This window comes from Ictalurus furcatus, chromosome 17 (genome assembly GCF_023375685.1).
Source record: "Ictalurus furcatus strain D&B chromosome 17, Billie_1.0, whole genome shotgun sequence".
NCBI lineage: Eukaryota > Metazoa > Chordata > Actinopteri > Siluriformes > Ictaluridae > Ictalurus > Ictalurus furcatus.
The window spans coordinates 18238074-18255359 of record NC_071271.1 but is presented as its reverse complement, the minus strand read 5'-3'; the positions used below and the strand labels follow the sequence as shown (position 1 = coordinate 18255359).

The following is a 17286-nucleotide window of genomic DNA, read 5'->3' as shown; positions in this document are numbered from 1 at the left end:
ACAGTAGTGAGATTTGTGTGTGCATCCCTCAGTTACACCTGTCTCCATCCATCTCTTACCATGAGTTATCTTCTTGGCTGTAATGGAATTGAAAGATTTGTGGAAAAGAGCTAGACTCTGTTATTCCACTAGAGGGCAGAATATAGCAGTAAACTCAGCTACTGACAAAATGTGCTAATGATCAGTAATTCTTTAGCAAACTAATCTTTTATGGCACTTTCCTAAAGTGCACAATTTGGTGGTTTCACAGTGTTGTTATATTTTGTGTAGATTCAGGACGTAAAATCCCAATTAAAATCCATTTCAATGGGAAAGTTCATATATCTTCCAGGCTTTGTTTTTCTTTTCTGTTTAAAAACGAATATTAATAGGATGTGCGTGTGAATATCTGAAGTAAGAATTTAAAACAAAGGATTTTTGTTTAAAAATGTACATTTTTGTATAAAAAATGCTTCCAAGTAAAATAAAAAGGTTGATTATGGGAAAAAAAAAATCCTACACCTTTGTCAAAATTACTTAATTGAAATAAAACATTTACACACAATAAAGATATTATTTTAGAAAACTAAAGTAATTATTCAGTGGAAGGAGAAGCAGAAGCAAGGGGCCAAGCACATGATCGGAATCCACATAGTCATAGAGCAGCTCTGCTGAAATCTGGATATAGCTTCGGATCACAAATGAGCGACAGTGAGGCCACGGTGGTAGGATAAAACGCTGACATAACATCAGGAAGAAACTTTATGAGGAACCAGACTTAAAAGAAAACCAGGATAGTGTCTGCTGTGAAGTCATCCAGTGTTTAAAGGATGCTCCATCTGAACATTAGGGTCTAATGTTTAATCTTTAAGATATCCGAGCTGGAGTGTTTCAACACCTGCATACCTTCTTTTCACATGTGTACACATGCCAAGACCTTTCACAGAAAGTCACATGGTAACCATACTTAACATTTCATGATGTGGGAGTAGGGAACAAAGTGTGCTGGAGTTGTAAGGTTATTGGTCCTCACCATCTCACACATACCTCTGTACCTTCCCATAGCAATTCTGATTAAGATCTTTGCTAGGCTTCTGTCAGAGGAGCTTTACTGAGCATTAACTTTGGAAGTAGATCACCATGCACCTTTTCCAGATCTTATCAAATCAGCATCATATTCTAAAGGAGAGAGTACAGAGAACATTTACTGAAACCTAGTCAGTCAGAGGGTGAGTTGGTTGCTCATTACCCATTAGCATATGTTATACAGGTGATGGAACGGAACAGTAGGTTATGTATAAACAGGGTTCCCTGTCATTCGGTTCCAAAGAGATTGTCAGTCATGTGATCCAGTGGGTCGGATGAAAGTGCAGAATATATATTTTTTAAAAATGTAACAAAACAACTAAAATAAATAAATAAATAATATAAAAAGGAGTCGAAAAGTACCCCAAAACTAGAACAATTAAAACAAGGAACTAGACTAAGGCTAGGCACTACGACAATGGAAAGAAAACTCAACATGAAACTAGGCGGCTGTGGCTCAGGTGGTAGAGCAGGTTGTCCACTAATAGTATGGTTGGCGGTTCGATTCCCGGTCCACATGACTCCACATGCCGAAGTGTCCTTGGGCAAGACACTGAACCCCAAGTTGCTCCCGATGGCAAGTTAGTGCCTTGCATGGCAGCTCTGCTACCATTGGTGTGAGAGTGTGTGTGTAAATGGGTGAATGAGAAAGCGCTTTGGATAAAAGTGCTATATAAGTGCAGACCATTTACCAAGTAAAAACCACTCATGGTCCAAATATAACATAACATACCAGCATATCAAGCATTCACAAACACAATGCTCCACAACTAAGAAGGGAAAACTTAAATAGGGAGCAAATTGGGGAAACTCAAAACAGGTTAGCACAATCAAGGAAGGAAATAGAGCAAAGGTCTGGGCATGTGGGGACATGCAACATAGTTGTGCACCAGAGTTTGGCTCCCAACTAGTTGGTGAAAATAGGCATTCAGGTGCAGCACACGCTTGGCTGAAAAAAAGACGAGAAAATACATAATGTATATATCTGTCAGGTAAATATTTATATTTATATAGTGTAATGGCTATAATGTAAAAGATGAAGGGTGTTTTCACATGTACTGTCGTTCTTTTTAAATTCATGTCTAATCAAATGCTTTTTAAAACATGGCGCATACGGCACATGCCCACTAGATGGAGCCATTTGTCCGGTTTGAAACCTTCAGCTTTTCTTTTTGTGGATATACTTTACACATACGCTTAAATAACAAATAATAAAGGATAAATGAACATTTTCTCTGAGTTCCTTAATAATTCTGGAATTGGTTTAATATCTCTATGTTAGTGGACTTCTAAAGTAGGCTTGTGTATGTTTAAAAATATTTGCACCCCCAAACTCAGTGAGTAAGTGGTTTCCTGAGTGAACAGCTATGACATCTGTTAATCTCATTAGAGAAATCTTTTGCTTCTTTCTTCACTTTCAGAAGAGATGCCTGTTTTGGTTCATGTAAGAACACCTGAAAAACAGCCGGTGTTCATAATCTATTAGTCAAAAGCCCAGGAAAAGTTCCTTATGAAGGAGGTTTTCTACATTTTTGACACAAAACATGTGACATCTGCATATAGAGAGGTTTGGCTGAAATTTAACAGTATTAAAAGTTTTTCTTTTTCAAATCTACAATGTAAAAAACAGTTAAAACTGATGAAGATACTGTTTGTTTGTCTTGCAGTGTATAACTATTAACTACTATGGAATAGAATAGTAACTATGCTATGGGAGAATTTCCCAAGATAATATCAGTACATAGGTCATTATAAAACATGAGCAGCATTAGAGTACTTTATGCAAGAGTCACTTTTTGTGACAGTATTCTCATCTTACCAGCAGAACTTTTTTATTGTGGTTGTCTTGTTTGAGAGAAAGAAATGCACCAACTCTGGTTGAAAACATCGAGTTGTACTCGTCTTGAGGAGGGGCTCATCTTGGCGCACATCTGGAAAAACCATTTCCTTACATCTGGGAATGTGATATTTTACAAATAGACCATGAAAGTTTCATGAGAGATTGTAACCATGTTTGTGGGCTAAAGCTCATAGAGACAGTACCAATCTTTATTTATTATAGTTAGTCTATATATGAGTGGGAATTAAATTGACATTTAATGATATTTTTATACCCAGATCATTACTTCAATTGGATATGATTAATTTTGTGATGAAATGCTTATCTGTAAAACTAAAGACCCAGCACCATACTGACACATACTTTAGGAACCAGACTGGTGTAAATGAGAATTTGGGTAAAAATCATATCAAATAAAAGCTCATAAAAAGATCTATCACTGTCTAGTACAAATCTTTATCAAAACTCAAAAAAGGCTCACCTGTAACATTTATCAAATATCATGTACGCCTTTGTAATCTATAGAAATCTCACTCTCTCCCGTTTTTGTCATAGTCCTTCCTTTCCATGGTTCCTTGTCATTCCTCCTCTCTCCTGCAGGTGTGCTGTAGAACAGGGTTGCATATCCAGAGAGCTGGACACCATTCCCTGACCCTCACTCTTGCCTGTTACTTGTGTGTGTGAGTGTGTGTGGATACGAGAACGGCAATGTTTAATCAGTCATCTTCACTGCTCTGTATGGCCATGATGGCTCTGCTGACTGGTGTGTGTCTGGGAGGATCTGACTCACCCCGTGGCGTCTCCTTACCTTTTGTGTTTGACCTGAATGCAGTGTGTGATCCACCATGCAGACATGCTGGGATCTGTATCCGAAACAGCACCTGCTTGTGCTCACGGGGCTATGAAGGAGAGACCTGCCAGTATGGTGATGTTTCCACTTTTTACTCATTTAATGAGTGTGGGAGGCTGTGAAGAGAGAGAGAAAGAGAGAGAGAGAGAGAGAGAGAGAGACAGTGTGGGTGCACAAATGTATACAGTTTCCACTTTGGATATTTAATACCTTAAACAGAGCTTAGATTTCATTTTCTGCATATTGAAACAATTATATCCGTTATAAACTGAAGAAGTTCAATGTAAAAATGTGATTGTTGATTTCAGCTAACTGTGAGCCAAAGTGTAAAAACGGGGGTGAATGTCTCCGTCCTGGAAAGTGCAGATGTCCTCCAGGACTTGGTGGGAAATATTGTGAAAAAGGTATTTTGAATGTTTCTACAGTAAACTCTCACTAGTTGTGATTTGAACCTCTGAGAGAATGAAATGTTTGAGGGTACAGATTTCACATTTAGAGAAACAGAGCAAAAAACAAAATAATAAGCGACTGTGACTGAGATCTGGTGAAGGTGCAAATGCAGAAATGAAGTGACAGGTAGAGCGAAAAAAAAAAAAATATGAGTGGATAGCTAACTTTGGAGTGTCTGTGCTTAACAGTGGCATGTGATGGTGGCTGCTGGAATGGTGGAGAGTGCATTGCAGTGAACTTGCAGGCCAAGTGCATTTGTCCCTCCAGCTGGACTGGATCTAAATGTCAAGAAGGTTTGTTGATTTTCTTTACTAATTTATCAAAATCACCCCCCCCCCCCCCCCCCCAAAGAAATAATGCCATGTGGGAAGGTGCTAAAAGTGGATTTTGGAAATTAAGGAGTCCTGGGGATATCATGGGAATTTGATTAAAACACATTCTAGGTGTATTTGGCTTTATCCTAAGCATGCATTTTTACAAGCTAGATTTTCAGATCTTAAATTTTCAATAATCCTTGTTTAACAGTTTTGATATTTTTGATATGAGAGAAATGATACAGTAAACTGATATGAATTGATATGAATTGATATCAGAGAAATGATACAGTAAACCTTTACATGACCTTTAATGATGAAATGAGTAATTGTAGGGTTGGGGCCTACTTAGGATTGCAAAGTTTTCTAAAGAAACTGTAAAAGAAATATACAGTATGAAAACATGTGCGTGTGTGTTTCATGACTGAGTGCTATTTTGAGTGTGTGTGCTGGTTCTGTTTCTACAGCAATTTGTCCTCAGGGTTGCCAGAATGGAGGCAGCTGTGTGGCTCCAGGAATCTGCAGCTGTCCAGAGGGATGGTTGGGGGGAGCCTGTCACATCGGTGAGCCAAACTACACACACGCACACACACACACACACACACACACACACACATATACTGTACACACATACATACATGAAACCTCTTATATTGTCTGTTCACAGTATGTATATCAACATATACATGTTGTGGACTTGGCACATTATATAAAGTATTTATATTAAAATATGCAATAGTTATATAGTTCAACCTCTGGTGACTCTATTAAAAAATATTACTGGACTGTACTATTGATTGGAGCTTAAATATAAGCCAGACTGTGAGCTTGTTTGCTTTCTTTGGTCTGTAAAAGCTGTAATGCTGATCTCACATCAGTTTCAGATGAAGGAATATGCATATTGTTTTCTCTCCACAGCTGTGTGTAAGAAACCATGTCTGAATGGTGGGAAGTGTGTGTCTCCAGACAAATGTCGCTGTTGCAGTCCATTCTCCGGCCCTCAGTGCGAGGACAGAAAAAAACTCTTCTGATCTCAGCACTTACACTCCCTCAGAGCTGGAGACTTGGCCAACATGGTGCTATTCATTCAAGTTTGTTCATTCACTTTTTATCATGTACTTTTTACATTTGTTTACATTTCTAAACAAATTTGTTACATTATGTTATATGTATACTGTGTGATTTTTGACATTAAATAAATTAAAACACAAGTTTATGTGTGTGTGATTACTTTGTGTTGCTTTCAGATATTATAATGAACATTCAGTTCAGTGGTATTATATATCCATCTATCCATCCATCCATCCATCCTTCCATCCATCCATCTTCAGTCCCAGGTAGCCTGGAGCCTATCCCACAGGGTGGGGGACACCCTGACCCGGGTGCCAACCCATCGCAGGGCACAATCACACACACACTCACGCACCAATTCATACACTACTGACAATTTAGAGATGCCAATCAGCATACAACACATGACTCTGGACTGGGGGAGGAAAACGGAGAACCCGAAAGAAACCCCCGAAGCATGGGGAGACTCCACGCACACAGGGGAGAGACAGGATTATGTCTCCTTTCAGTATGATGGTAAATAAATGAAAACATTTATCTCTGATAGAGAACTTCATGGAGCTCTTGTATATTACAAAAAAAAAATTCTGTAAATCAAATCTATAGGATTCTACGGAGCCCCCCTAGTGTCAGGTAAGAAAAAAAATACTGCCATGTGTAAACCGTACCCTAAATTTTGTAATGTACGGAATACCCATTGCACCTTACAGTCCCTCTATAACATAACAAGATATATTTTTTGACTTATTAAGTTCAAGAGAGAGAAAAATGAGAGGCTGGTGAGGGAACAACTGTTTCTAACTGCTGTAATGTAACTGATAACAGATACATAACTGATAAAGTGTTTGTGAATATTCAATAACATTAAATGTAACTATAAATGGTTAAAAAACATTACTAAATAAATTAAAAATAGAAATCATTGCCAAATCACTGTAAGGGGAATAAAACACTGCTGTTATAGGAAAATAATCCAACACACCACCCGACAGTCTACCCTGTCGTGTTTTATTCTTTTTATATCAAATACCTTCATATTTTAAAACCAGTTAAAAAAAATCCCACAAAATCACCAAGATTACAAAGGTACATTAACATTTATTATATTCCAATATAAAATACATATACATCAAATAAACCTAAAGCATAATATATTTCTCTATAACTGTTGTTTTACAAAATCAATAAAATAAAGTAAAACAAAGAATGCTCCATTAATTTCTTTAAGAAATGGACCTGTATAGAATAAAAGCTCAGTCTATTAGACTCTCAGGTCACTGTTAGCCATAACAACCCTGTGTGCTCTCACACATATACAGTAAATCCTTACAATTTCTCTTATACAGTGTGTATTACACAGCTTAAAAAAAAACAAAACGATGACATTAACAGCTGAAAATGGAGAATAAGATAACACTCTCGTGAGAAGTACACTTGGCAGACGCACTTTGTTGAGTGCACTCACCTCGTGACAAAACAGCAGAGTGAAACTGCACAATTAGATGTGTGATCATAGCAAAAAGCAACATTTCAAGTGGTAAACATTCTTTTCTTGGCTGCTGCCTGAGATACACATTCATGAACATATACACAGTTACATACACTTAAGGACACGGACTCTCTCTCACACACATAACCACTCCTGTGGACTTTGAGGTGGGTACAGACACTGTCTATAAAACCATCTCCTCATATGTATCTTCTTCTTTCATCATCTGGTCTGGAAATACAAAGTTCAGACTTACTTTATGTTCCATGCTCATGATATAATATATTTTCAAAGTATGGCCTGTAATAATAATAATCTAAAAATAGAGAAGAAGTATAAAGAAACTCAGCTTACTCTGGCAGCGCAGGTTGATCCTGTGTACCCTGAGCGACACTGACAGAAGTTTGGAAGCACGCACTTTCCTCCATTTTGGCACTTGCGCTTGCACATGGCTGTATTTAATGGTACAGTATTTCTCATCGTTATGTGTCAGAAAATCATCAAAAGGCCAAATCCAATACATGAAAGGTTAAAAATGTAATATATTACAGTGTAATGATCAGAAATATATCAGTTAGACTTACGAGTCTGGCACTGTAAGCCTTCCCATCCAGCAGGGCAGTGACACGTGTTGGGTCCCACACACTCTCCTCCATTTATACACTTCTGTAAGCAAACCACTTTCATACAGAACAGAGATTATGCTTAATGTGTATGCTTAAGATGTTGTAATGCTCTCATGACCTACAGTATAAAACATTTACTGTAGAGTAATGTACAACAGAGTTGCCAGTAAACTTGTAATAATAATTATTTATAATAATCAGTCATTTATAACTTACCGTAAATAAAATATTTACAAAACATTTTTCCAGTAAACATTTACAGTATGTTTTCCAGTAATATACTGACAACTTTGCAAGTAAAATACTTAAAATGTAATTATAAATCCAGTACATTTGCTCATTTGGCTGTCTCTCTCTGTAGTCATTAAAAATCCCAGGACATTTATCGTAAAGAGTAGGGGTATAATCCCGGTGTCATGGCGAAATTCCCCCATTGGCCCTTCTCTATCATGGCCCCCTAATAATCTCCATGTCTGAACTGGCTACATCTCCTCTCCTCTCCACTAATAGCTGGTGTGTGGTGGGCGTTCTGGTGCACTAATGCTGCCGTCGCATCATCCAGATGGATGCTACACACTAGTGATAGTTTAGGAAACCCCCATACAATGTAAAGTGCTTTGAGTGCCTAGAAAAGCACTCTAAAAATCTAAGGAATTATTATTATTATTATTAACTGAGCAGAAGGTAAATGGTCTTGCTCAAGGACCCAACCATGGCAGCCTCTGCTATAATGAGATTTAAACTCACAACTGTAATTACTGAGCCACCACAACTAGCTTAACATACTTGCACTGATTCAACTTTTTACAAGCATATAATGTTAAATTCAAGGTCAACACAAGGAGATTTTTTTTTAATTCACATCCCTGCCAAAAGCGATAGACATCCCACCATGCATTGCATTTTCTGTTTTTTTTTTTTTTAATTGTAAACCAGTGCAACTGTAATTGACTACTCGTATACTGTACAATCCTGTAAAATAATAAAACAGCACTTTGCTGTAAAATAAATACCGTAAATTTACAGCATATTGTACAGTATATTAAACATGTTAAAGACTAGAAGACGTGTCTTATTTATTGTAAAAGTTCACTTACGGACATCACAGATTTTCCCCCGCCAGCCAGAAGCACAGGAACAGGTGTTTGGACCCACGCACTTTCCTTTATTCATGCACATCGGATCACATACACCTACACACAAACATGTGCAAGAGTAAAACGAGAGTCGAAACTATTTTAGCAAAAATGGGCTTGTGTTCCTCGTAACTGAAACCCAGGACAATATGAAATGATAAACATTTGTATGTAACCAAACTTTCAGACAAAAATGAAACAAAACATTAATAGGTTGTGCACAGAGATAAATGCAACTTAAAACGTAGCCTTTTGTGCTTTACGTCCAAGTAGAACACAACACTGACACGTTCCAGGATCACTACCATAGTGTGTACGAGGCCAAATCTGTGTGTGACTTGTGAGAAAGGCAAATTGGATCCAAAAAACAGGCACCACAAACTGTAACTGAATGACACACATAGTCAGTGGAAGAGCGGAGGTCAGGGGAGGTATAACCGAGCATTGGGAAACAATTAACTCATGCGAATATCTTTGTCTGGGGGGCTATAATGTAATAAATGTAGTCATGTAACACTCACTCATTTGACATCTCTTGCCAGTGTAGCCTTCAGGACAGGAGCACACGTTGTTCCTCATGCACTGACCACGGTTTTTACAGGGAGGGTTGCACACAGCTACAACAGAAAATACAGCACTCTACATTATTCGTTTATTTTTATATTGTTCTGCAGAACAAAGGATCCATTAGGTAGACAATTAAGCAGATCTACAAATTAAACAGCTAATGGCATCTAATGAAATATAAAAGCAATAATAATAATAATAATAATAATAATAATAATAATAACGTAATATGAGTAAATATTGGCATCTGTACATGTGTGGGTTTCCTCTTCGTTCAACCGGTTTCCTCCTACGTCCCAAAATCAAGCCCGTAGGTGGACTGGCTATGTTAAATTACGCCTGGATGTGAATGTGAATGTATGTGTTCATGGTGCCCTGTGATGGACTGGTATCCTATCCAGGGTTTTTTCTGCCGCACACACACTGTTCCTGACTATAGGCTTTTGTAAATGTATCACAGATATCAAGGATCAGAAAACACTCTAGCGCTGTACCTATCTGGCACTGTGATCCATAGAAGCCACTTGGACATGCACAGATGTTAGGCTTGATGCAGGTGCCACCATTCAGACACACAGGCTTACAATCAGCTGAAAGACAAACAGATTACAAATGATTACTGAACAGCGTCGAGCCAGGGCCCTAGTTGCTATTTAAGTCACCCTAAATATTTTAAAATATTTTTTTACAATCATTTCAGGGGAATTGCTATGAGTGTGTAGAAATCTGAAGGTTGATGGGCACATGTGAGGTTACAGGTGTTTTTATTTGTATATTAATGGAATATAGGATTGTTGATGAGAATAAAAGTGCAAGCACAGAAACAAAGTACAAGCTTTGAAACAAGTTTTGAGTGACATAATCTAAGCCAAATAATAAATGAAAAAAAAAAAACCCAAACAAAAACCTGTTGTTATTTAACAATGAAAAAGAAAATGTATAATCGTTGATAGGTAAAGCTTACTGTAAGGAGATTATTTAACATTAACGGTCAAAACTGATTCCACCATTGATTATTTTCCTATAACAACGTTAATACCTTACTACACACATGTACTAAAGGATAAGAGCAGGTACCTGAGTTACAAGTTGGTCCATACCAGCCAGGCTTGCACTTGCACACTTCAGGAGATGCACATTCCCCACCGTTCTCACAGTGCCGAGTACACACCACTGCAGACACACAGCCACAGACGGAATTAATGTGCAGTTTCTTAAACTGAGAATCACAAAACTGGATCTTAGAGCTTTATCTCATCAAATCTAGACAAAATCTCATCAAATGACACATAAAGCTTAAAATGTACAAGATTTTTAAGGTAAAACACTGTTTTCAGAATGCACCGCTTAAAGAAATAAAAAGAAGTGAAATTTCTGCTCACTTATTTCACACCGTGGCCCCATATAGCCATAGGAGCAGGTGCACAGGTTTCTGGACAAACAACTGCCTCCATTTTGACACGGTGGATCACATGTTGCTGGAGGGCAAAGCAAAGAGAACATTTTGAACTACTTTCAGCTATACACATGACAATATAATCGATGCACCGCAAAAAATGACATCCTAGCAAGTTAAAATATCTTAAATATAGTTCAACTAATCTATTATTTTTTATTAGAAGTTTACAATAAGCCAAATTCAAAAGATTATTCATCAATTTGTAGACTTTTTATTTTATTTATTTATTTATTTTTACTTTTTTTACTAATTTCAAGTTTTAAATAGCCTTGTTCTATTGTTCAATTTAGGCCATTTTAAGCATTTATTTCTAGAAAGAAGCTAAATTATCTGCCAATAGAATAAGAAAATGTAAAACTTGAATTTAGTAAAAATGTCTGGAAAAAGGGGTAATCATTTTAGATTTGATTTATTTTAATCTTATAATAGGAAACCCTACATACAATTGACTATATTCAAGATATTTACACTTGCTTAGATATGATTTTTTTTTTTTGCAGTGTGGAAACTATATTGTATTGTATAAATTCATCATAAATTTCACTCCGAAATGTCATGCATTAGAATATCAATGATTGAGAAAGAGTAAAAAAAATATGGAACACAAATCCTACCTTCCTCACAGGTTGGTCCACTATAGCCTATAGGACACTCACACACATTGGGCTTGACACACCTCCCTCTGTTCTTGCAGTCAGGGCGACACACAGCTGATAGAAAGGAACAGATTTTAAGACCGTGGTTTGATATAAGGATAGTGTGTTATGTGTGAAGCTTGCTGAAGATAGTAGCTAATGGAGGAAACACAGCTCACCGATGTGGCAGTTATATCCAGTGTATCCTTCTTTACAGGTGCATGTATTAGGCAGAGAGCACTCCATGTTCTGACCACACGGATAACGACACATGGCTGCACACAGAGCACAAAACCACAATTGTGCATGTTATAACATTCTTATAAACTAAACTTGTGAATTTTGTGGGATGGTGTGATGAAGTGTTTTATTCCTGTTATACCACAGCAATTTCCCAATGATTTCTCTTTTTTGTTTATTATAGAATGACGTTATACTTTTTTCCATTCCCTCATCACCCTCTCTTTTTTCTCTCTCTTGAAGTTAAAATGACAAAAAGAAATGCAGCTTGTACCAAGAAACCAGAAACCGCAAAGTCCTCTAACCTGAAGACTTTCCTGTAACGAAAAACTGACTGACCATTACAAAGCATTTACACTGAAGACACTGGTATACAAAAAAAATATCATCCATGCATATAGTCATCCACTGACTTTAATGGACTTGAAGGCCAATCATTAGGAGGTTAGCTCACCTTTACAGGTGATTCCATCCCCCCTGTATCCGTTAGGACAGTGGCCACACTTGAAGTGTCCAGTGGCAGAAGGCTCACAAGGCACACCAGGAAAACAGGAAGAGTCAGTGCAAGTCCTGCCATCTTCCACAACCACAGGCTCTGTGTCCTCCTCATGAAGCTGCCCTCCAGAACCAGAAGCTGTTGCCGTTCTGTTATCATGGTTAACAGGGCTTAAATAAGTCTTTCTATCAATGAGTGATGGTGTCTTCTTGTTGAATAGAGGCCTCTCAGCTATAATAGAAGGGTCAGTGGATTTCTGAGACGAGGAGGAAGTGGAGAATGATGAAGAGAAAAGGACATCAGATCTGTTCCCTTCTCTAGTGCCTGGTGTTAGCCCTGTAAAATGTTCTGAAGGTCAGAAGGCCAAGCCTGAGCAGCTAAAATATTCAACATTCAAATCAATAACCTTGATCTGAATTATAAAGACACTTTCAAGGATAATCTGCTTTTCACTGGTCTGTTTTCTGTGACATAACCAGAACAGCCATGTCTTATTTTATCTCTACTTACTGTTTTCTGGTCTTGACGTGCAGGTTTGTCCGTTGCCTTGGAGACCTGGAGGACAGGGACCACAAATATATCCAGCAGATGTATACACACTCTCAAAGCACTGGACTCCTGGGTAACAAGGTTGACTGGAACACGGGCTCTGAGCTACAGAAGAAAAAAAACTTTTTAAATATATAACAAAAATGTCATTGCATTCCAGTCAGAAGGAAAATGCTAACTTGTCAGATAGCTGACAAACCTCTGAAGCAAGCTGGAATACAGTCTGTAAGGTCTTAGTATAGACGTGAATCTGCAGTGTTCCCACACTTTGAGGTCTATATTTGAATTAAGGCTCCTACCTGGGCTGAGGTTGGGTTTGAAGTGTCTGAGGTTGACTCCTTGATCTTCTGTACGGTCTCTGTGTCTAGATTTGCCTTTCAAACCAGTACAACCAATTTCCATTAGAGGAGGCACATCTACTACTACTACTACTACTACTAGTACCACTACTACTACTAATAATAATAGTAATAATGATGATGATGACACCGAAGTCTGGACAAATCAGTGTTTTGTTTTTTTTCACAGTCACTGAGCTTAAGTACAAATTGCTCAAAAAGGATTGTGAAACTTTCGAGGTATGAACTCACGGATGCAGTTTGTCCCATCCCCGGTATAGTGATCTGGACAGGGTCCACACAAAAATGACCCTTGTGTGTTTTTACAAGACACCCCAGGGAAGCATGGAGCTGACACACACTCATCAATGTCCTCCTCACACATCACACCTGCAGTAAACACACAGCATCAAAAAGGCCTAAACCAACCTTAAGCATGATAGCAAATGTTTATCTCACTGATCGGTATGTCTTTCAATAGTTATGCATTATTATTTTTTCTTTCTTGTTTCCTCGTGTTCTTGACTTTAATTTCCTCTTGATATCGACACAACAAAATAGTTGTTTTCTTGTGATCTCGACATAACAAAAAGCTGTTTTCTCATTACATCAGTTTATCATGAAAATATCTGGCGCCTTGTGAATGGGACTGGTGTTGCATGCACATTGGCGTCTTCGCCATCGCCATTATAAATGTAATCATTGCCTGGTGTAGAGATGGACTTTATCTGCACATTAAGAGAGAGGGGTGTCCCCTTTTATACTAATGTGGAAGTCGTCAATCACTGACAGACACAGAGCTATTTCAGCTCGAGTGGGTCTCTGATTAAAGTAAAAACTAATTTGTTCATCCATGATGCTGTGGGATTGCGCTAAGCTTTTGCTGCCTCCAGAACAAAAAAAAAACATGTTGTTATGTCGAGTATACATAAAAATGTAATCATGATCACGAGAAAACAACTTTTGTTATGTCGAGATCATGAGAAAATTAAGTTGAGATCATGTTGAGAGAAAACAAGAAAGAAAATAATAATAATAATAATAATGCATGGGCACTTAGGGCTTCTGTACCATACAAAAAACTTTAAATATGTAAAAGTATGAGTATGTACCAGTAACACCTGCTGGGCAGAGACATGTGAAAGTGTTCAGTCCATCCACACATTCACCTCTCTGACACGGGTTTGATTCACAGTCATTCACATTAAGCTGACATTTCTCTCCCTCCAGACCAGCTGGGCAAACACACAGATACTCGCCGCTACCAGGAGGGAAGTTCATGTTGGTCACGCACGAGGCTCCGTGGTAGCAGTCACAGTGGCGAACTGAGACCTGGGAAATATGTATGTGCTGAAATTACTCAGATGCAATAAGATCAGTCTCAATAGCACTGTTTTTAATATGAAGTTAAAGGCTAAAAATCACTGTCCATAAGCTGTTAATTTGATGTAAGCAACCAGAAAGTTCCATTATATTAGCCACAGAGATTATTGCAAAACATGGTATTCTTTTAATTCTGTTGAACATCCTGCAGAAACCTGAGCTGAGTATGTATATAAAGTATAATATTGGTGAATTCACATTTTAGAAAGCCACATGCTACCCTCTTGTGGTCATGATATGCTCTAAAAAAGGCACTGGTGGTTCAACGGTTAAAGCTCTGAGGTATTGCTCAGAAGGTCGGGATTCAAACCCCAGCACCACCAAGCTGCCACTGTTGGGTCATTGAGCAAGGCCCTTAACCCTATCTGCTCCAGGGGCGCCGTATCATGGCTGACCCTGTGCTCTGACGCTAACTCCCTAACAAGCCTGGATACATGAAGAAAAGTATTTCAGTATGCTGTAATATATATGTAATGAATACAGGATTCTTCTTCTAAAATGTTATGCATCACATACAGATAAGTATTCAGACATTTATTTTAAGTATGTAGCATATGTTGGAAAATGTATTGTTTTGTTTAGTTTATTAGCTTCTCTGTGCTCCTGGAACAAATGCTCACCATGAAGTTTTAAGAAAACTAAATGGACTCATGGATTACCTAAAGTGAGTGTGGGTTTAACAGTACAAGCAAACCAGACCTCACCTTTACAACAGCCTGTGTCTCAGCATTACAGTCATCTATCACAGCCAGTTCAAAGGTCACAGGGGAGGATGACTGGGCTTTCCAGATGAGCAGGCCAGCAGGAGAGAGAACAGCATCTTTGGGTCCAGACAACAGCGTGAACAGAACTGCAGAATCTTCTGGATCAGTTGAAACAAACTGGTACACAAAGTTTTCCCCATAAAATGTCTGCAGCTGGGTTTGCTCTGAATGAAACACGGGAGGATTGTTTTCTGGAAAACAATGTGACAACACAAAATAAAACCTTATACACTAAGGTCTAGATTTATAATACATCACTGATGATAAAGAAGCAGAAGGATTCACTTAAAGTGGTTCCTACTCATTGAATATACAGTAGACATACATATTGCGTGACAGGAAGAACAAGAGGATATTATCACAAGGTTACAGTGATGAGAATCAGTGGTCTTTGAACCCCAACATCAGTAGTCACACAGATGACTCTTATTTAATATAAACTGTATACAGTGCAGTGTCTTACTCTCACTAATGGACCAGGTGTACTGGGAGAGATCAGGTCGACAGATGAGACAGGGGCTGCTGGGACTGTGCTCACTTTCTCCATAACACTGACCATCAATGCTACAGCTGCTGTTCTGAGAAGGCAGAATAAACACATCCAAATGCAAATACTGAATTAAGAATAAATAAAATAACCAATGCCTATAGAATTAACTGGATACATTTATTAATCATTTTATTAACATTTTTATAAACTTTTTTTTTTTTATTCTGATTTACTCTCATTCTTTATGTACTTTATGTATTGTTTGGCTTTTATTTACTCTAATTTTCAGTTTTCTAATGATGTTTCTTAATGACTTGTACATTATTATTTGCTGTCCATATTAAGTCCCTACTTTAAAGTTTAGTATTTTCTTTTATTGCCTTTTTAATCGTCTTGTGAAGCACTTTGAGCTGCGTTTTCTGCATAAAAGGTGCTATACAAATAAAGATCATTATAATAATTATCAGTGCCAGACTTGGAAATTTCATATGCAAATAGAAGTAATCTCATATAAAAAATGTTTGGGCCTTGAACATCTTGTAACAAATACTGATAAAGAGAAGGAGAACCTTCCATTATACAGTATGTATACAGTATAGAAAAGAATCACGTCATTATTACTGTATGTGACTGATCAGTGCAAAGACAGTGGCCAAAAGTCTGCTCAATTGTTTCCAAACACACATAATGGTTCAGAGGAATGCCTTTTAAGATTTGAGGTAACTGATGTTCAGTGAAGCAATTTTCCATGTTTGTAATGATTGCAAGCATGTGTGCGTGTACTGAAATAAATAATAATTGCTTAATGTGGCAGCTCCACAAATATGTCAGTAGACAACATAAAAATGCAGAAAAGCATCTACACTTTTACATCCTTCAAGAAATCCAGATTGTATGAATGTGAAAATTAAAACATTTACATATGGCAGACGTCCTTATCCAGAACAACGTACATTATTTCATTTATACAACTGAGCAGTTGAGGATTAAGGGCCTTGCTCAATGGCCCAGCAGTGGAAGTTTGGCAGTGCTGGGATGTGAACTCATGACCTTCCAGACAGAAGTCCAGCAGCTTAACCACTAAGCTACCACTGCCCCGTATGTGCAAGAAAACCCTCAAACATCTTGCAACTGAAAAGAATATTGCATGGAGGCATGATCAAAAATTCTAGCAAGCCAATGTTAGTGACGGGTGAGCAAAAAGTTATTTCTGCTAAAGGGACAATAATAGCTTCTGGGGCCAAGGATGTACTTACTTTTTCCACAGAAGAATAACACATCTATTGATATTTCTGTTGAATAAATGATTGAAAAAGCAAATTTTCCCTGTGGTTTTGTTTAAGTATATCAACGTCATTAATAGGCACTGTTTCAAGGAGGATCAAATGTTTGCTTGTCCAAATATGTCAAAAAAAGCCAATAATTTTCATTGGGTTTACTTATTGTTTCACATATATGTGATATATGACTAATACTTTAATGCTAGCTCCGAAGATCTTACTGTGTAGACATCTCTGTATGTAT

The 17286-nt window shown here is 37.7% G+C and overlaps 2 protein-coding genes across 2 annotated transcripts in view; one reads left to right on the top strand and one right to left on the bottom strand.

Annotated features, from left to right (window-relative positions):
* The first annotated feature begins 3433 nt into the window (after positions 1-3433).
* Positions 3434-5823, top strand: seraf (Schwann cell-specific EGF-like repeat autocrine factor). The gene is made up of 6 exons (XM_053647276.1): positions 3434-3830; positions 4064-4159; positions 4394-4498; positions 4987-5082; positions 5438-5610; positions 5767-5823. The coding sequence occupies exons 1-5, from the start codon at positions 3614-3616 to the stop codon at positions 5548-5550; spliced, it is 627 nt and encodes a 208-aa protein (XP_053503251.1). The 5' UTR covers positions 3434-3613; the 3' UTR covers positions 5551-5610; positions 5767-5823.
* Positions 5824-6674: 851 nt separating this feature from the next.
* Positions 6675-17286, bottom strand: part of vwde (von Willebrand factor D and EGF domains) — a 35318-nt gene continuing 24706 nt past the window's right edge. Inside the window, exons 17-33 of the mRNA XM_053647104.1 lie at positions 15736-15850; positions 15213-15463; positions 14238-14457; positions 13378-13515; positions 13087-13161; positions 12749-12892; positions 12197-12586; positions 11682-11777; positions 11482-11577; positions 10791-10886; positions 10486-10581; positions 9903-9998; positions 9363-9458; positions 8803-8898; positions 7664-7759; positions 7434-7531; positions 6675-7310 (exon numbers count right to left, since the gene is read on the bottom strand). Of these exons, the coding sequence (XP_053503079.1) occupies positions 7302-7310; positions 7434-7531; positions 7664-7759; positions 8803-8898; positions 9363-9458; positions 9903-9998; positions 10486-10581; positions 10791-10886; positions 11482-11577; positions 11682-11777; positions 12197-12586; positions 12749-12892; positions 13087-13161; positions 13378-13515; positions 14238-14457; positions 15213-15463; positions 15736-15850 (2208 nt within the window). The 3' untranslated portion in view covers positions 6675-7301. The remainder of the gene's footprint in view (positions 7311-7433; positions 7532-7663; positions 7760-8802; positions 8899-9362; positions 9459-9902; positions 9999-10485; positions 10582-10790; positions 10887-11481; positions 11578-11681; positions 11778-12196; positions 12587-12748; positions 12893-13086; positions 13162-13377; positions 13516-14237; positions 14458-15212; positions 15464-15735; positions 15851-17286) is intronic.